The 19,906-nt window shown below is 48.3% G+C and overlaps 1 protein-coding gene across 4 annotated transcripts; it reads right to left on the bottom strand.

Moving 5' to 3' along the window:
- Positions 1-280: 280 nt before the first annotated feature.
- LOC146717159 (rho guanine nucleotide exchange factor 37-like) lies at positions 281-18,438 on the bottom strand. 4 transcript variants are annotated; one of them, XM_085472389.1, is made up of 17 exons: positions 18,242-18,438; positions 16,957-17,039; positions 13,137-13,336; positions 12,839-12,937; positions 11,517-11,971; positions 10,358-10,487; positions 9,706-9,853; positions 9,415-9,614; positions 9,208-9,338; positions 7,276-7,380; positions 6,667-6,780; positions 6,131-6,300; positions 5,494-5,641; positions 5,288-5,416; positions 4,338-4,533; positions 3,982-4,151; positions 281-2,261 (listed from the first exon to the last, which is right to left on the bottom strand). In XM_085472389.1, exons 5-17 carry the CDS (start codon positions 11,958-11,960, stop codon positions 2,043-2,045), a joined length of 2,304 nt encoding a protein of 767 aa, XP_085328515.1. In that variant the 5' UTR covers positions 11,961-11,971; positions 12,839-12,937; positions 13,137-13,336; positions 16,957-17,039; positions 18,242-18,438; the 3' UTR covers positions 281-2,042. The 4 variants fall into 4 exon arrangements, with proteins under 4 accessions (XP_085328515.1, XP_085328522.1, XP_085328526.1 ...); XM_085472396.1 differs by lacking the exon at positions 18,242-18,438 and adding an exon at positions 17,376-17,557; XM_085472400.1 differs by lacking the exons at positions 16,957-17,039; positions 18,242-18,438 and adding an exon at positions 14,325-16,902.
- Between the last annotated feature and the right edge of the window lie 1,468 nt (positions 18,439-19,906).

Below are 19,906 nucleotides of genomic sequence, written 5' to 3'. Positions count from 1 at the left end.
ACTGGCGTGTATGGGGACTGCTGCCTCTGCTGGACACCAGAGGAACTGCAGGTTCCTCTTTCAGCTTGTTATTCAGTAGATGGCGAAAACTTGTAGGCTGTGTGCAAATGTGCACACTGATGATGATGATGCATGAACAAGAACAGCTGTGTCTCCAGATGTTTAACTGTAAAAGGGGCTGAGTGGGTGTGGACCCCACAGCGTCGTAAATCATCACAAATATTCAGGTGCTTCTTCTCACAACTAACATCTGATTATGAAATGATGCAATGCCACAAAAAAGTTTTGAGTTTAGTTTTATTGAAGCCACACTCTCTGCTGCTGCTCAGCCTCCCACCTGCTGTGTGACTGAGTTCAATATCACAACTGTGGCAGCTCAGCAGAGGTCACGCAGCTCTGCAGCATCGAGGAAACAGAATGACTCAGCAGGACCGACTGAGCAGCAGGTTCGTGAAACCACACAGAAACAAAACAGGAAGTACACACTGTGGCCACGATTACCAAACATGCATACACACACACACACAATTAGTCTGATCATGCACACACGCTCCGAGTCTCTGCCTCCCTCTGGTGGTGAAAATGAGAACAGCATGTGAGGAAGATGCTGACCAGAAATGTTCCCTCTGTGGTTTCCGTGTGCGTATGGGTTCAAATATCTACTTCCTCCAAATAAGGAACGCTGCAGCTTCATCTGCACGTCTGTGGAATTAAAACTTCCCAAAATAACTGAGGAATGAACCGCTCCCCTCATCCTAAACCGGGCTCTGAGGAGGGGAAATCAGGTAAATGTTCTCAGGCTGAGGTTTCAGTCCATCTGACTAACCCTGAGGACATCTGGTATTTTAGGAGAGAAGCATCCTCCTCCTCCTCCTGACATTCAGCCTGATGGGAACAGCTGAGCAGCTCTGACTCTCGGCCTCCCTCCCTCTGCTCCACGCTCACAGCAGCTGAGGCTGCTCAGCCCCACAGGAGGAGGCCAGGAGAGAGTCTGTGGTGCTCAAACATTCAAGCTGTTGTTAGCTGCAAAACTACTGGAGCTCAGCTTCCTGTTTATGACCTAAGAGCCAATCAGGAGGCTCAGAGATGCTTTCAAATGATTCTGACCCAAAAGTGCGGGAATCAAGAAATGCTGCTGCAGCTTTAGTCCGGCCGAGCAAATGCCACAGACGTGACCTGCACTGACTGAGCCGTATCCATAGCAACAAGCATCGTCAGGTGAATGTGAATGCAGGAGGAGGTTATTCTGTCCTGACCCATTTCACTCCTACGTAAAACTCTGGAATCAAAGTACAACGAAATTTAAATCCGCTCATAGGCAAAGCAGAAACTGCCGCTGTCCTTCGCCCCTCTCCCAGCTGCTCCTCCTGCTGAGTCTTGTTCTTCCTCGGCCTCGGAGACGTTTCACATTTACATCACATTACTCAGTCTGAGATGATGAGAGCGCTGTGTACCTGTCAGCGCTGCTGCAGGTGAAGAGGGTTCTCACACACACACACACACACACACACACACACACACACACACACACACACACACACGTTACAGTTAGCTTGAGAGAGCTCACACCCTGCATGTATGCAGCATCACTCTGAGGTTCATGGGAAATGAGCGCTTCACCGTACAGCAGCCATGAAAATCGTCCTTCATCTTAAAAACAGCTTTGTGTCCTCGCCGCACACCGAACATCGTCCAAATGTTCAGGCTGTTTGAGGTGACACGCCGTCAGAGCTTCATGGCGTTACAGACGCCATGTTTGAAGAGCGTTCTTGGATGATTGTGCATGTTAGTGCAGAGATCACTGCAGACCAGTAAACCTTCATTATTAAAGCTAAAGTCAGTAAACTTCATTTGCTGCTCCTGAAGCTTCGATCCTGTGCACGCTGCACAGGAAGTGGAAGCAGGAAACGCCACAGGAGAAACTTTACACTTCCATTCGTAAACTGGATAAAGTGGCAGGATTAACACTGAGACTGTAAACAGCTGATCCCGGGAGGCTCTTCCATCCATCCTCTCATCTGCACCAGCTGCAGTTTCCCCCCCTAAAGGAAGAAGCCGGGGTTCGGGGGCAGCCCCGCTCCCACGGGCATGATTGCCAGGTAGTTGGAGGGCACGTAGCCTCTCTGACCTCCTCTGACCTCCACCAGGCTCCACTCGGGGCTCCCTCGTTTGTCGTGAGGCTCCAGGATACGAACGGGTTCTCCGGCCCGGAAGGATACTTCGTGTTTGGATCTAGCCGTGAAGTCGTAGGCGCCCACAACCTGGAAACATGAAAAAAAAGCAGCATTTAACAGTCTCCGCCTCCACACCGTCACTTGTATCCACACATCCTTCCTCCATCACGTACATGCACCTCCTGGCTGTCAGGAGGAACACACATCATCAGCGTTACAGAGCCCATCTGTGATTAAGCTCCACTCAGTCGCTCCTTTCATACCTGCAGACCGCACACAGGAAACAGAGGCAGGAAGTGACAGCGTCTTCCCTGACGGCGTTTAAATAAAGGTCAGAACAACACTGCGAGTCGCAGATGTTTCCAGCTGCAGAGGCTGATACAGCAGCATTACACACATCAGTGTGTCATCACACATCACACACACACACACTCGGCTGTAAACACCAGCGTGGGGTCGTTACTACCACCTGACCCGGCTCTTTCTAATGAACCGTGCTCAACAGCAGCAGCGCTTATTTTGCACTGAATTACGCTCAGAGAAGTGCAACGCATCAACACGAAGACAAGAAGAAGTACTCCGAGCACACATCGTCACGTGTAAGACGAGGGCAGCACAGAACATATCTTCTTCTACCGTTTAAGAAACAATCAGCAGATGATGGTATAAAAACCGTAGGTTTGAGAGACCGGTGTGGACTGCGCCTCTGAGGTACAGAAAGACAGCGTGTGAGGACAGGTGGACACAGGCCTGCTGCTGCTACTGGAGACGTGTGCATGCACTGGCACAAAGCAGATCTTTCCATGAACGCCTCACAGAATACCCACGGGCTGTGGGTGGAACAGGATTGTATCTGACATTCTTACTGATTCAAATTCAAATTCAAATTCAAATTTTATTTGTCACACACACACAACCATACACAGTATGACATGGGGGTGAAATGCTTGTAGCTGTACAATGCCCGACCATTAAATGACAGAAGAAAAGTTCTACAATATTTACAATTTACTACAAAAATCCCTACAAACCAAAATGATCCCTACAAACTTGTGCAAACACTGAATGAAAACGTGAAGCTTCCTTGGATGCTGTGTTGGAGCATCAGCAGCGTGTCGTAGGAGCCCAGAGCGTGTGACCGAGTCAGATCCACGTGAAGGCTGTTACTGGGTGGGCCAAACACTGTAAACACTGACAGCTTAGACAGGATCCAGTATCAACAACAAGCTACCTGTCTTTAAATCACCTGCTCAGGTAGAGCCACTCTGTGTCACATTACTGTTCAGGAGCAGACCGCTGAGAGTCCGGCGCTCCATCTAGCAGCGTATCAACGCGTACAAGGATGTGACAGCATCGCATTTGCTGTGCACAACAACAAATTCAGTCTTACTGTCGCGACCAGAGCCGTCCTCTGTGCTGCTGCATGCTGGGACGGCCAGTAACAGGCAGAGCTGGACGCTGTCAAGGTGGAGAGGAGGGTGTTGTCCAAGATAAGGACAACACCTCCCACCCACGCCACAACGTGCTGGCCAGTCACAGGAGCACACGCAGTCAGAGACTGACATTACCTATAATGCACCACTGAAAGACACAGGACGTCATTCCTGCCCGTTTGTATATATCAGAGCGAACTTTGTAACATGTTGTATTACTTAATTAGTTCAGTCTGTTCTTATTATCTCGGGGCGACTGTCGGGATTATTAAAGTATTCTGACTGCAGCTGGATGATCAACCTGCAGCCCTGCGCTGGTGGACAGCACGTGGCCTCCGTCTCCTGGACAGTCTAATGCAGAGGAATTCAATTACCTGGAAGCAGGGCTGACTCATGGGCAGTGGGGCATTGCCCGCCGGGCTGTAGGAGTGTCTTCTGCGTGCGGTCACGTCTTCTGTCAGGTTCGGGTGTGGTGAAGGGGGCGGCTCGTCTGTTGGCTGGTGATAGCGAATGAGTTTCGAGGCAGCAGCGTAGCCTCGCTTCCCTGCGTGAAGATGTAAATATAGTTTAACATTTATTTGTTGACAGTGTCAGACCAACCCGGTGTGCCCTCACAGAGCGATCCCATTGGCTGCTCGTCTGTTTCAGTTGCAATAACAGCGGCTCGCCAGCAGATGGCACCACAGTTCTTCCTCTCAGGTTTTAGTGCAAACGTCATAAAAAGTCTCACCTCCTGCATCGATCAGCCACCTCCTCCTGTCTCCACGGCTGTCGGCCTCGCTGATCACTGCCACCAGCTCGCCCTTAGTCAAGTTCAGGTCCAGGTCCCGGGTGCCCACGACCGTGCTCATCACCTGGAAGATCTTTCCAGAGCCGTGCTTATCCGTTAGCTGCTTCAGACGGCGCTGAGAGGACGGGCTGAGAGGCTGAAAGACACGAGCAGACGTCAGATCTCAGAGAGGGCAGAGCTGCTGAATTACTCACACGTGCTCAAATTTACCTGGAAGGTGTTCAGAAATGAAAACAATGGCTCAGAAAGAGACACTTCTGGTTCTGCAGCTGCAAAGTTGAAGAACCAGAAGTGGCACATTCACCGCTTCCTCGTCTCTGACTCATTATCGCCTGCGAATGACGTATGATGGTGATTCGCCACATTCTTCAGCCAGAACCTTGTATTATAACCTCCAGCTAAGTGTGACGTGACTGGAACTTCAGATCTTTACTGGGACCAGTAGCTGAACCAGTTCACACAAAACACGCGGCAGAACAGGAAATACAGGTGGCGTTTTTTTAGACAGATTACTTCAGGAACGATGCTCGACGCTCACACAGCAAACTCCACTGCCCCCACCGAACACCAACAATCTCAGGAAACTGAAGCTCAGACTGGGAGCGTCGGTGTGACACCATCGCGTCGGTGTGACACCATCGCGTCGGTGTGACACCATCGCGTCGGTGTGGTTAAATATTCGGAGAAGGATGTTTGCTGGATGATAAAATCACTGTTATATTTTTTATTCTGACCTTTCAGCAGTAACCAATCAGCTGAAACATGTCAAACATGTCTGAGGTCAGCTGAGTGGTCCACTGTTGCCCATAGTGCTCTGTAGCTTACAGTGTAAAGCTCCCTGAGGTGGTTTGCTGCTGTATAAATGAATGAAAGCCGATCTGAACGCTAACCTGGGCATCTGGCGCGTTGAGCTTGTCCTCCACCATTCGACATAAATGCTGCAGCCTCCTCGCTCCTTCCAGCACCGAAGACTCTGCCCACTCCCAGAATGCACCAGGAGAAAGGCTGCTGTGAGGGAGCTGCAGGGAGACACGTGAAGGATGAGCACAGATATCCAACGTGTTTTTGTGCATCAGCCTGTCTGTAAGGACGTCACCTGCTGAGCGAAGCTGTGAAACAGCTGCTCCATGTCTGCTGCGAGATCTCTGTGCAGACAGCTGAACGTCCCCAACGTGCTCCACATCATCTGCAGAGCCAGCCCGTTAAACTGAGGGAGCTCCGTCAGGAGCAGTGTGTTCAACGTCCTGTCAGGAGGAGAGGGGAGTAGAGGAGGTCACTCGCACGATCTGATATCCTCGTGTTGGTGTTGTTCCCAGATCATCATACTAAATGTTGTTCCAGGATCAACATCGCAAGTGATCAATCAGAATGTTGTGACATCATACTTTTGCGACTTCGGGAAAAACTGGCGTAAAACAAAAAACTGTACTTAAGCTGCATGAAACCGCCTCTGTCCGCCGATCAACGGACCCTGACCCTAACTCTAACCGTAACCCTTTAATAAACAGTGAGCAGAATTGATATTGTCCTTGCAACATTGGAATTTCATAAATGCACGAATGGCTTGGCGCGCAAAAGAATAACGTCACAACAATGTGATTGGTCACTTGCAATGTTGAACCTGGAACAACATTTTCACGATGGTCTGGGAACAACACCAACATGAGGATATTAGATCATCCGAGGTCACTCACAGCTCCAACCATCAGGAACCAACAGAAACCAGTTCCCACCTGTACGTGTTGGCCACAGCCTGCTCCTCGTAGCTCAGGTTGGGTTTTCCTTCGATCACCTCATAGTCGAGCAGCTTGTCGAGTCTCTTCCTGATTAGGTTCCTCGGGCCCACCAGGAGGTCCCGGAGAGCGCAGAGCGGCTGGTGGATCAGCTTCCTCATCCTCTTCTCCTGGAAGAAGGAACAAAGAACAGATCGACATTAGCAGACCGTCGTTCACTGCATCATCCTTTCACAGGGGGCAAAATATGCATGTCCACCTCTGCAGGCGCTCAGAGACACAGCGGCCTGTGTCTGACCTCTGATCATGTTCTGAGCGTGTGCAGAGGAGATCGGAGGTGGGATGCAGACCATCCACCAATCAGAAGCTGTTTACACAGAGAGAAGTCTGTGATGTAATCTGTAAAGTTTGGTGCTGTGTCTGTAATCGCAGCTCATCCTGTCCTCTTAACTGGACACGAGCCGACAGGATGCAGTGCTGCGACATTTCCTGCACCTGTAAAGACCGCAGCACCGTTCTCAGAGTTAATCACTCACAAACATCGGGAGGATCCACTGTCGAAGCGCCGTCGTGATCTCTTTGTAGCAGATCGGTGCCTTTTCTCCATCCATGTCCAAGTCAAAGTCCTCCGTGCGGCAGGACAGGAAGCCCTGCAGAGCAACCACACACAGCTGAGCACTTGGCTGTCCAAACACGACTCGCCGCCCTCAGCACGTTATTTTACAAACCAAACATGTACAATCAAACACATCAGAGTGAAGCTGAAGCAAAGAAACGTTTCTGAGCATTTCTTAAAGTCTGTGTTTGTGCTGCAGACGGAGAGCAGGAGATGTGGGCGGGTCATCCTCGCTAACGTCTAAACAAGCTAAACAGCAGAGAGATACAAAGAGCTGAGTGTTGGTGTGAAGGACAGAATGAGGAAAACAGAAAGGTACGTGTGTGTGTGTGGCCTCCTGACAGAGACTCACAAACTCATGACTGCACGTCTGTAATTATAGCGTCTGACCGTGAGTCACAGCCTGAAACAGTGACTGCTGCAAATTTATGTTTTACAAATGAGTTTATTCAGGTTTGAAGTTTTAGTCAATAAAGTCCACTAAAGCTTTGAAGTCGAGAGCCAAGACAAAGTGTGACCGTGAGTTTACCTGGAGGTGCTGCAGGTACATCTCCACGTTGTCCAGCAGCTCCAGGATGCCGTTTTCCAAAACATAGAAGAATCCTTCCAGGGCATCAAATTCCTCGTCCACCAGCTGCAAGACATCCAACACACCGGTCTAAAGAGATGCTCTGAGCTCACACACTGCTGCGCTACATAAACTAGCTGTGTGACACACTGCTTTAAAACGTGTAGTAATGGGGTCAGTGTCAGTAGGAGCCAGAGGTTCAGAGAAGACCTGCTGTTTGTGAGGCGCAGCCAATCAGAAGACATTTGTCTTATAGGAGGAGCACCGGGATGACGCACAGAAGGATTACTGTGAACTGTGGATCATGCAAAGCTGCTCTGGTGGAGTCCAGGAGTGAAAACAGCAGGTTACAGCTCATGCAAAGCCTCAGTCAATCATACACTGTAATGATACATGTGGAAAGATCAGCAGGGGGAGCAGGCTGCAGACAGGAAGTGTCTGATCAGACCTTCCACTCTCCCTAGTCCACAGCTGTGCTTCCACCTAACAGCATTTGGTCGATCAGACCTGCCAGTGGTCACCTGAGCTTCACACCAACACAAATGCATGTTAGTGTAGCCCGGCTCAGACTGATGCTGATCTCCCTGAGCCTAGCTCTGACGTCTATCTCCATCTCCCTTGTACAATCCGTCTCTGGACCCTTCCCAGATGAGTGTGAGTGAGAGTGAGCAGGGTGTGGACTCTGGATTTGGACTGAGCGTGCGTTCCCCTTTTTCCCAGCCCCCTTCTCCCTGCCTCACTCTATACATGTACACATCACCGGTGTTGTAAATAAACCCACTTGTCTGATTCCACAGTTCAGAGTCCAGCGCCAACAAACTTGACAGTAACTTACTGCAAGACATCGATTGTAATTTTTATACTCATGGAGGACGTGTGCTGTACAGTCACTCTGGCTCGGACGTTCACACCCACTGTGAACACAGCAGTGGCCTGGGGAGAGTGGGAGGTCTGATCAGACACTTCCTGTCTGCAGCCTGCTCCCCCTGCTGATCCTTCCACACGTATGATTACAGTGTATGATTGACGGAGGCCTTGCATGAGCTGTAACCTGCTGTTCTCACTCCTGGACTCCACCAGAGTGTCGTGGTCTGGGTGGTTTTCCACAGCATCGGCTCCTCCCCACTGGGTGGAGTCTTTGTTGTTCCTCACCTGATGGCAATCGTACCAGCAGTATTTATGACCGGCGCACTCAACTGGTCTTCGCCAGATTATCTGCCAACTTTAGTCAGTTCTCGGCCTCATGTCCATTCCTTGGTGACTCATCGTGTGTATTAACCGTATCTCTGTTTTTCTCGTCAGCCTCTGAAACCCACCTACCAAGTTCTCCTGGATACCAGTTTGCTGCCGCCGGTAATCCCTCTCCGTTTTGGAACTGCCATTCTCTCCTGCCTGCCTCCCTGCATTGCATACAGCACCCACCTGGACCTCTCCTGCCTCCCCCTCCATGCAACCCCACCTGCAAGCTTTGCCCTGGCCCGCCACAGTTTCCCCTGCCCAGTACCTGCACCCAGTTATCCCTGCCATCTAGTTATCATCACAGTATTTTCTCTCGCCTCAGACATCTAGTTTATGTTCATTGATTCTAGTCTGCACTTTCTGTTAGCCTCTGAGCATTGTAAAATAGAATCTCTTTTCGTTACACCTCACCCCTGGCCTCCAGTTTTGAATCTGCACTTGAGTCCATCCCATTTCCACGGGCCACTGTGCCATGACACAGAGCAGCTTTGCATGATCCACAGTTCACAGTAATCCTTCTATGCGTCATCCTGGTGCTGTCTGACACAAGCTGTTTTAGCTCCTCCTCCTTTAAGACAGCATTCTGCTGATTGGCTGCTCCTCACAAACATGTGGGCGGAGCTTCCTGTGGATGAGGCTCAGGGTTCGGTCTACCTTAGGTTTGAGTCCGGCCTCGTGTTTGATCTGCTGACCGAGCCTGGCGGTCTTCTTGGCAATGCTGTGGGTGTTGAGGCGGACGATCTTGTCCTTGATGGTCAGCATTTCCGTCTTCCTGTATTTGTCAGCTAGAAAACACGAGTGACAGTTAAAACCTTCTGCTTTTTCACGCCAACATCCGGCCCCATTAGTCACGCTCCTCACCGACTTCCCGGAAGCGCTTGTATTCGTTGATACGACAGTTTAAGGCGACAGAGGTGTGAGCGGTCTGCTCCAGCAGGGCGTAGGCCGGGTGGGAGGCGTCGGTGTGCTTCTGGATGGTCTGCAGCAGCAGGGGGTAGCGGGCAATCCGCTGCACGGGCATCACCAAAAAGAAGCTCAGCGACGTGGCGTTGACGTCAGGCCTGAAGGTGAAGAGAGACACAAGACTCATCAGTCAGCTCCTCGGCTCTGAGCACTTCCTGTCCAAGGCGATACGAGGCGCCGTAAACTTACGCCGCAGCCTTGATGACTCTGACAACCTCGTTCCACAGAGCCTCCTTCTGTTTGTAGCTCTTCTCCACCTCCGTCACATGATTGTAGTGCGCCAGGTACTCCTTATAGGCGGCTTCCATCTCTGATGACAGGCTGAGAAACGAGTCACCTGTCAGCGAAGGAAAACACACCTTTACTCCTTTACAAGAAGCAGCAGAATGGAAGTTTTAACGTTCATCACGGGAAACGGCTGTGCCGAGTAAAGAGCGAAGACAATCATCATTTTCACTGTCTACCTCCCGGGTTTCTCGATGATGATCATCTCGTGTTTATCCAACAAAAACTGTGAGAAGTTAGAGAAACATCAGCTTATCAGACGTCAGAGCGCCACAACGTCTGACTTTAAGGTGGACTTTACATGCTGAGCTGGTCAGTGAAGAAGAGTCTTCCCCGGAACAAAAACAAAGAGGTGACACCTGTGTGATTCAGGAACTCACCTGAGCTGAATCACAATACTCCATCTTTAAATTTGTGTCAATAAAGAAAAAGGATAAGAGTCAGAAAAACAACAAAGAACAACCACTTCCTGTTTGACTTCCTGTTTACAACGACAGAAAGACTGAAGCTGTGAGGGTGACACGTCAAAGTAAATGTCTGGTGTCAGGTCGCTTACAGAGACTCTGCAGGAAGTCAGGCTCTCCAGACTGAAGCTGCTTCTGGTCCAGCAGGCTCAGGAGACGGCTCGATACATCGATCACCTCCTCGATGTGCAGAAACATGCTGTCCAGTCCAGCTGGAGGCGGCTTCGGTCAGAGCAGGTGGAGGGGAGACAGAAAATAAGGGTTTTTACCTGATATCAGACACTTCTTTAACCCCAAAGTCTGAAGGTTCCCCATTACAACCCATACGCTCCCATTATAACCCATATTACCCATTATAACATATTGTGTTCATGTATTTTGAGTATATAAAAACATCTGAGGAACGCTGAAAAAGTGATGGGGATGTGCTGCAGCAGCGTCAGAGCTTGGCTGACCTTTGACCTCTGATAATAAAGATGGATCTGTGCTCATGCTGGACAGACGGGGGCGCTGGGCGCTGGGAGGCTGAACAATGCACAATCCAGTGGCTCATCTGTCTCACAGAGCCGCCATTCACTCACGCCTTCACCCTGCTCCCTTGCTGTGTTTCCACAGCTCAGCTCTTCTTGCCCATAAAGCCTGATTTCATTATGTTTTATGAGGCCTCATTTCATTAGCACAGTGATAATAAGCTGTCATTTAGCAGTACTAAGCAACAGAACAGGCATAATGAAAAGCAGGTGATAAGAAGCCACTGAGAGGGCGCAGGATGCTAAAACCTTCACCTGCTGCACAGGTGAGCAGTAGCTTTACGTTCAGCCACTTTCTTTTTGCTTCTTTGTATTGTCACTATCAGAGTTTGTCACTGTGACTGTATACACCCCCCTGCATTTATTCACTGCTTATTATTAATCTCTGTCCCCTCCCTCAGCCCTTCTTCCTCCCCAGCTGGATGAGCTCGATGAACAAGTGCTTGTTCTCAGACGTCCTTGTTGGGGTGTTCTCTGTATTATTATATATTATCATTATTTAGCTTACAATATAAAGCAAATTGAGGCCACCGCTGTTGTGATTTGGTGCTATATAAATAAAGCTGAAGCAGCTCTGCATGATTCACAGTCGATAATAATCCTTCTGTGTCTGATCCCAGGGCTCAGTGAAGGCCCTAGGGTCGCCCTCCGTCTGAAACAAGCAGTTTGGCCCCTCCCCCTGCTTCCTGCTTCGATGGGCAGGTGTGTTCCTAGGTCCTACCTGTAGCTGCTGCTGCAGGTTGCTCCTGATGGTCACGGTGCTGAGCTGCAGCAGGCGCAGGTAGCTCCTCTCAGACTCCACAAGCTCTTGGATGGCCAGTTGTTGCCTCTGGGCCGCCCTCTCCTTGGCTGCTGCCTCCTCCTCCTCGGCCCTCCTCTGGGTCTCTCTGGCCTCCTCTTCCAGCCTCTCCTCTGATAACGAGCTCTCCTCTGAGAAACTGTCCTGAGAGGAGAATCGCCGAGCAGCTTTTCCATCTTCAGGTGGCGCCTCCACCACTACAACCACCCCTGACTCAGGCGTCTTCTCCTCTGAGATGAACTTTTCCCCTCCAGTTTGATCTTTGCTGCTTCCAGCTGTCTGACCTGCAGCTCCCAGAGGAGACCGAGCAGACGAGGCTGGTTTAGGGAGAACCAGTGGGAAGGACAGCCTCCTGGGCACCTCCATGATGGAGACGGCTGTGAAAGAAACAGACTGTCAGGTATTTCATTACATGTCTGAGCATTTTGCTGTCATCAGTCTGCTCTGGAGCTTGCAGACTTTACATTCCCTGATGACTGAGAGGACGGCGCGCTGTCTCCATGGGAAATAACAGCAAATGACAAAGACTCACACAGACGTCCTCAGCCTGACACAAACAACCAGGTCGCCAAAGAACAACTTCAGCTGGAAGGAGAGTTTTCAACCAATCAGCACTCTGCTCACACACAGCATCATCATTCGCAGGAAGAAAAGCACAGAGACGGTTGCAGTCGCCGTACAAACACAGGGCACCTACACGTCATTTAAACTAGTGTACTACACCACTGTTAATCAATATAGATCATCAATAACTAATAATAACTAATAAAGATAACTCTGAACTACAGACGACAGAAACTAAAGAAAAAGATTTTCCAGCACACACACACACTGAATAAATGACTGAGGAAGTGTGTCTGCACGTCTTTCAGTTTCCTTGAGAGGTGAAACGTCTTTAAGCAAACTTAAGAAGTCCAGACACACCCCGAGCTCCTTAGACTGCAATGACCTGGATGACTGAGAGCCTTCACAAATAGTCAGGAAGTGTCCACCCCCCCCTCCCCACCACCACGGCTGGAACATCTGGGGGGGCACGGTGACCCACAGAGGGGATAACTGAGATTTAAAATCCTCAGTCTAAACAGCCCCAAAGCACTGCCTCTGATGGTAAACTCCTTCACCCTCTGTAGAAAACCGATGATTCACAAATAATCCTGATCACCTAAAACCCTCAGACCGGGTCTGAACCGGGTCAGAGCCATTTTTATGCAGGCGGGGACAAACTGAAGGAAGCACACGCTCACCTTTAACCCCGAAACGCTGCGATCCCCTCAGCTCCGATCCTCACCCAGCTGCAGCGTCCTCGCTCACTCCTCTCCCCCGCTGCACTGAAGCAAAGTCTGCTGCAAGGACAACACACAGACAGACACACACACAGAGTGTAACTTTCTCCACTGACTCACACACACAGGCCGTGTGTGAGGAAGGGGGATGGGAGTGGAAAAGAAGGTGGGAGGGCTCACACAGGACAACACACACACTCGTGCTGCTGAGTAAGCTGAGTGACTGCAGCAGCTGGTGGGGAGAGGAAGTGGCGCTCACCCAGACAGAAACTGATTGGCTGACAGATCTTCAGACTGAAGGGAAGGACCAATCAGAGGACATGTTGATGAAACACGGTGGGGTCCATGCAGCAGAGCTTCAGGCAGCAGAGGCTGAAGTTTCCCTCTCACAGGAGACAAAGTGCTGTGGGTCCTCCTCCTCCTGCTCCTCCTCCTCCTCACAGGGATCACTCAGATTCTCTGAGAACAAAGAGGGTTTACATTTAGGTTCTCTCTGACCTCTGACCCTGACAGGAAGTGAACACCACCCCAAACATAAAGACTTTATCCTGTATTGTGAGTGAACTGCACATCCAGACTCTAACAGAGCAGCTTTGCCTGACTCGCAGTTCAGAATAATCCTTCTGTATCTGATACTGCTTCATCCTGTGTGTGAAAGAAGCTGCTTTAACCCCGCCCCCTTCCAGACGTCACTAGAGGGCAGTGCAAACACGGCAGGCCGGGTGGGGTGACAAGGAGCAGCAGGCTGACAGTAAGGGGGATACGTTTAGAAACAGAGAGTCAGATCTGAGGTCTGCAGCACATAGCAGGACTTCACCTGATCCAGGTAACCCCGGTAACTCCAGGTTTCTGTGAAGGGGGTTAAAAAAAATAAACTGATGCTGTGAACCGAACCTGCTCCAGATTAGCGATCAGCAGGTATGAAATCCCCACCCAATCAGATCTCAGGAAAACAACGTCCCCGTTCCTAAGGATCCCTCAGAGCGTCGACAGCAGCAGGTCTGAAGTCTGTGTGACTCCGAGTGACAAATGTTCATTCTCAGTCACAACTTTGATGCGATTCGTTTTGGGTTCAGTTTCTGTTTCATAACCTTTAACATGCGATTCGGCCCTCACACGCACACGTGCCGCGTTTCTAACGGTTACTGACTTTACAGACATTTATTTGATAAAATGCCTGAATGATGGATGGTTTCCTGTCCAGGCTTCAAACTTTATTAACACACACACTGATGCAGAGCTGCTGACACTGACCTCTGAGTCGTCTTGGTTTTATACTTTATTCTTCTCCTAACATAACTGTGATTGGTCAGATTCTGCCAACTTTCAGGTGAGCGCCCTCGTGCCTGGATCAAGAAAGCCATGTTCAGTCAGCGGGCTGGAAACCGACCGCCCTGATCTCTGACGTCAGGATACCCGGGGAACCGAGAGGGAACGGTGGACTCACCTCGTAGCGCACACCATCCCATCGTCCTTCCTCAGTGACATCATCCAGGTCCAAGGGCAGGAACAGCTGACAGAAAGCGCCTCTCACTCGAAGCTTTCACTTCAGTTTATTATTCCACAGAGTTGGTGTGCGGCGCAGGTTCACACCTTCTCAGCCCGAGATTCAGCCTGATGACCAGCGTGTCAGTGGGAATAAACAGGAAGACGTTTTCGTGCCGCAGCCCGGCAGGCTGATGAGATTCACAGCGGCGTGTTTGGGTGAGTGTGCAGGGCGGGAGCGGCTTATCCTGCTCATAACATCCTCGGAAATGTGGGCAAGGAATGCTGCGGGGCCGGATTCGGTCAGCTGATCGGCTGACGATTCAGGTGTGCTGCAGGAAAAGAAAGGCTTAAAAGTGACGTGACACTTCAGGCATTCACCACCTGCAGAGCAAACACGCTGCTCAGAGTCCAGAGCTCGTACGCTTCGTACCTGGAAAGCTTTCAGAGCCGTGCACATTCCAAGCCGGGATTAGACCACGCCTTCATATTAAATCACAGCAACTATGACAAACCTGAGAGTGAAACATGACACAGACAGGCCTTGTCGCTCCTCACCGATCCGATCGTTCAGCGAGAGGTTTCACTCAGCTGACAACGTCTACCTGTGAGCTTCCTGGGACGGACCTCTACATCAGCAGCAGATCCAGGGTTCCTGTCTCTTCTGCCACACTTCCTTCACACAGTGAGGAAAACTGATCCGATGCTTCGTGCTCAGTAAACTTCAATGTCCAATGACTGACTCTAACAAAGTTTTAGGTTTGGTGTGAACGCTCTCAGGCTGCGAGGTGACCTCAGGGAGAGGGGAGGATGGGGGAGGATGGGGGAGGAGGAGAGGATGCACTGATGATGGGCGGAGCTGCAGAGACGACAGGGGGATTCGCATCAGAGTGGATGAAAAGATGGAGGCAGATGATCCGCTGTGGCGCCCCCTACAGGCAGTGTCAATTTGGAAACGTTTATTTTACTGTTTAGTTTCAGTAAATATTATAATACGTGCTGTCGACAGGAATCTGACTCACAGCTGTACAAAGTGTCACCTGTCACACCTGACACACCTGAGCTCTCTGAGGTCTAAATCTAGACCCATCACAGCCTGACTGGACAGAGTAAAGCTACAGACATCTCAGTCTGGTTGCTATTGTTGTTCCAGCAGCTCAGGTGATGTCAGCTCGACTCTGACTCAGCGTGGGTGGATCGTGTCTCAGCCTGACCTCGGAGTCTGCGGTCACACTCTCCTGTCAGGCACGTCCAGTCGCCTCTTTGGGTCCACAGTAACCACGACCGGCCACAGAGTCACGTCACCACTGACAGAAACCGTCCAATCAGAGAGCAGAGTTCAAGCGGAGCGAGTGAATCACTCAGGAAACTGCTGTGAGTGTCTGTGACAGGGTCACAGATGTGTCACTGCTGATGTCGCTGATAGGGCTGGGTATCGTCACTGATTTCTAGAATCGATTCAATTCCGATTCACAAGGTCCCGAATCGATTCGATCCACGATTCGATTTAATTCGATTCGATTTGATTTAAATCTGGGAAATTTTGACAGTGAGAAATATTATAATTCAGATCAGTACATTTACATATTTTTGTATCAATAAAAAGGAAGCTGACACATGCAAGACTTTATCACAGGTGTGAGCGTCACAGCAGATACCTTTGTGTCAAAGTAGCTGAAGATAAAACACAGAAAAACATGAAGGTGATTTTCCTGGCCTGGGATTTTATAAAAATATTCTGCAGTACATCAAAAACGAACGAAAAACATTGATCACCTTATGAACATTACCTCTGAAATTACAGCGGGTTTTTTTACAGACACAGCTGAGCATTTTGCATTTTATATAATTTTAAAAAGTTTAAATTTGTTCAGTATTGAACAGCAGAAATGAGGTTGTCTTTTCGGAAGAATGTAAAAGGGAAAAAAACAGCGGCCGACAGCGCTGTAAACAACAGTAGACTTGTGCGTAACAAGCAAGCGAATAATGAAGAAAGGGAAACTGTTCTTGAAGTACAGAGAGAGAGAGAGGGAGAGAGAGAGCTGTGCATCGCGGTGGAAGCAAAACAGTAAAAGTCAGAGTGAATTCATGATGATGTTTATGTGAAGCGTTTGGATCTTTTTTTGCTGCTGGTTCGGTCAATATTGTTTGGAGAGAGATCAAACTAACAGCTTTAGAATCGGCGCAAAAAGGGCGTGAACACAAAGCGCGAACCCGCCGAAACATCAGGATCAGCGAGCTGTCGGCTTTCAGCCCCGACCGTGAGAAAGGCGACATCTAACTGATTCTGATCCGCGGGTCGCGCTGTGTGTTTAAGTCTATGTGCAGAATCCGTGTTCCTGCTCTCATTTACTGTCTTAACTGTTTGGTGGTTCTTGAAATTTTGTGAGATGTCACCAGAGATTCTGGCATTTCGGGCAAAATAAATTTATATTAAAAAAATCGATTCAGGATTTTAATGAATCGATTTTACGTTATCCAAGCCAGAATCGATTTTAATCGATGAATCGATTATAAAAACCCGCCCCTAATCGCTGAGCCGTGACCGTGTCCAGCTGCTTAAAGCGACGCCACAAAGAAGAAACACAAATTACCTTCATGGATCTTCATCGAGGACCGCGGGGACAGCAGAGGACTCCGCAGCACGGGACTCAGCAAACACCTGAAACACACACGTCTGCCGAAGCACATCAGGCAGGAGATGCACAAAATTAAGTTATTACTTAATTTTGTAAGATTCATGTGGCAAAATGGTAACAGAACTGAAGTCCATGGGCAGAGGGCTAAATCAACCCCATCATTTGTAGACTAAACCTGCTGATATTACCAAAGTGTTTATTTTAAGGAGAAAGTTTGGACTCTAAGGAAAGACATCTACAACATGAAAGTGATTGAAATAACACAATAAATAAGTCATACAAGGTTTGACAGAGATTGAATGAAACTATAAATGTGTTGAAACCATCAGTGTGTTACTCTGAGAGGATGGTGGAAGAACAGTGTATGACCTGACCTGTGTGTTTAATAATAACAATGAACAGCGATGTAACTGATGACTGGATACTGAAGATGACAGCGTCGTTAGATCTGAGCGCGGCGTTTGATTCAACTCCTATGACTCTGCTCGGCCCGTCGATTAACCGAAGCCTGGTCGATCATTAACGCGAGCAGGCGGAAACAAATCACGGACTGTTTTTCCGGTGTTGTGCCAAAAAGTGATTGTCTGCCAAAAACTGATTTCCGGTATTTGCCAAAAACTGATTGCTCGTATTTAAACTGCTATAAGTAACTTGATGGCCTATAATATGTGAAACATATGTCAAATGCATCCCTCATGGAGGACACAAAGTCATATTGAGCCACAAACAACATTCGTGTAACAAGGTAGAAGCCGCAATCAGTTTTTGGCAGCGACTTTTATAGAACCTTTATTTATGCAGTTAAAAAAAATCTCATTAACATTAAAAATGTCTTTTGTAAGAGTAAGACAGCAGAAATGGCAGCAAATATTACAATAGTTCAGTAAAAATATTGTAAGTGGGGGAAAAGGACCGGATTGGTTATAATGTGAGTACAATAACACAGAGTTATAAAGATACTTGAAAAAACAGATAATCTTTTAATTCTATATATAACCCCTTTGTAAACGCTGTTCACCGAAGTCTATTTACCAACATACGTAAAGATATTACACATAAAAAAATACACGGAAACATTGGAAATCACTTTTTGGCAGGCAATCACTTTTTGGCACAACACCGGAAAGTAGCGGACCTCCTCCTCCGCAGGTCTGCTACCCTCTGCCGTCCTCCGCTCAGAGAGGAGCGGAACCCCCTGACACCTCCTCCCCTGACACCTCCTCCCCTGACACCTCCTCACCTTCCATCCTCTCGCCTTCGCACCTCTCCGTTTCCTTTGAGCGCGCGCCGTCTCTCTCACCTGTTGATGTTCTGCAGCTCACGAACTCGATCGACACACACACAGGACATCCGCTTTCTGCTCTACAAAATAAAAGCATTCCGGTTTTTCAGAATAAAAGCGGCTCACCGGTCTGACTTTCAGCGTGCTGTCACTGAGCGCATCAAGGCATCAACGAGGACTCACACAGAGGACCACCAAACACCTGCAAACACCTGAGTGATGACGTTCACCATAGATCGGCTTCACTGCTTCCTGTCTGTTAGAAACACCTCCGTGAAGTAAAGCATTAATTCAAATAAGGATTAAAAGACATGAAAACACTTTAAAGACAATAAATATATGAAATAAGTTTTAAACTGATACCTTTGGTTGGATTTCTGGGGAAATATTATCCAGTGTATCTGTCATCTGACCTCCAAAGGTACCTCCACATGTTCTCATGTGCTTCAAACCAGTTTCAGATCACAGCATGTCTTTCTGTCTGTCCTCAAAACGTGAGGAGGAGGAGGCTGATGAAGGCTTTAATTAACACACAGGCTCAGTTTGGCCTCACAGGAAGTAGTCTACATGTTTCTGTCCATGTTTGCTATGTAACACAGAGAAGGTTTCAATGTGAAGGCTGCGGATCGCGCTCAGTGTTTTCATCAGAGACAAAGGTTTATTATCGGTAAAAGCACAGACTTACACGCTCCTCCTGTTAGTCTTTGATTTTATTACTCAGATAATTATTATTGGAAGAAGACAGGAGAAGAGGGCTTATTATAAATAAACATGAAATGAGTTTTAGGCTCAAACTGGAGACCAAACAAAGATAAGCAGGCTCCTGTCTCTGCTCTCCTCTCGTGGTGGCACAGTGATGACAAGCTGCTTTTAAATAAATCAGGAAATGTGGATTATTAAATATTAGGTCTCTCTCTTCCAAGTCTCTGTTAGTGCATGACTTAATAATTGATCAACAAATTGATTTACTGAAACCTGGTTACAGCAGGATGATTATGTTGTTTAAATGAATCAAAAATCCGTCTGATTTCTCAGACTTTTTATCTGATTTAGTTCTGAGCTCAGATAAAATAATTATTGTGGGTGATTTTAACATCCACGTAGATGCTAAAAATGACAGCCTCAACATGGCATTTAATCTGTTATTAGACTCAATTGGCTTCTCTCAAAATGTAAAAGAACCCACCCACCACTTTAATCACACTCTAGATCTTGTTTTAACATATGACATAGAAACTGAACATCTAACAGTGTTTCCTGAAAACCCTCTCCTGTCTGATCATTTCCTGATAACATTTACATTTACAATAATTGATTACACAGCAGTGGAGAGTAGACTTTATCAAAGTAGATGTCTTTCTGAAAGCGCTGTAACTAAGTTTAAGATAACATAATCCATTAACATAATCCACCCACTGTTATCATCTTCAATGCCCTGTACCAACATAGAGCAGAGCAGCTATCTGAACACTATCCCAACAGAGGTCGATTATCTTGTTAATAATTTCACTTCCTCACTACGTACGACTCTGGATACTGTAGCTCCTGTGAAAACTAAGGTCTCAAATCAGAAGTACCTGACTCCGTGGTATAATTCTCAAACATGTACCCTAAAGCAGATGA

Source organism: Copadichromis virginalis, linkage group LG2 (assembly GCF_057382275.1).
Source record: "Copadichromis virginalis isolate Kocher_CV1m ecotype Utaka linkage group LG2, C_Virginalis_male_GT1.1, whole genome shotgun sequence".
Classification (NCBI taxonomy): domain Eukaryota; kingdom Metazoa; phylum Chordata; class Actinopteri; order Cichliformes; family Cichlidae; genus Copadichromis; species Copadichromis virginalis.
Note: the sequence above shows the minus strand (reverse complement) of the source record. Positions and strands in the feature narration are given on the sequence as shown.

What these genes read in the sequence shown, in the direction of transcription:
- LOC146717159 (XM_085472389.1), bottom strand. Translation starts at nt 11,960, where the DNA reads ATGGAGGTGCCCAGGAGGCTGTCCTTCCCACTGGTTCTCCCTAAACCA. An exon ending in TGACTTCCTGCAGAGTCTCT is followed by an intron (nt 9,854 to 10,357) that starts GTAAGCGACCTG and finishes CTTCGCTGACAG; the next exon opens with GTGACTCGTTTCTCAGCCTG. An exon ending in TGTACCTGCAGCACCTCCAG is followed by an intron (nt 6,781 to 7,275) that starts GTAAACTCACGG and finishes GTTGCTCTGCAG; the next exon opens with GGCTTCCTGTCCTGCCGCAC.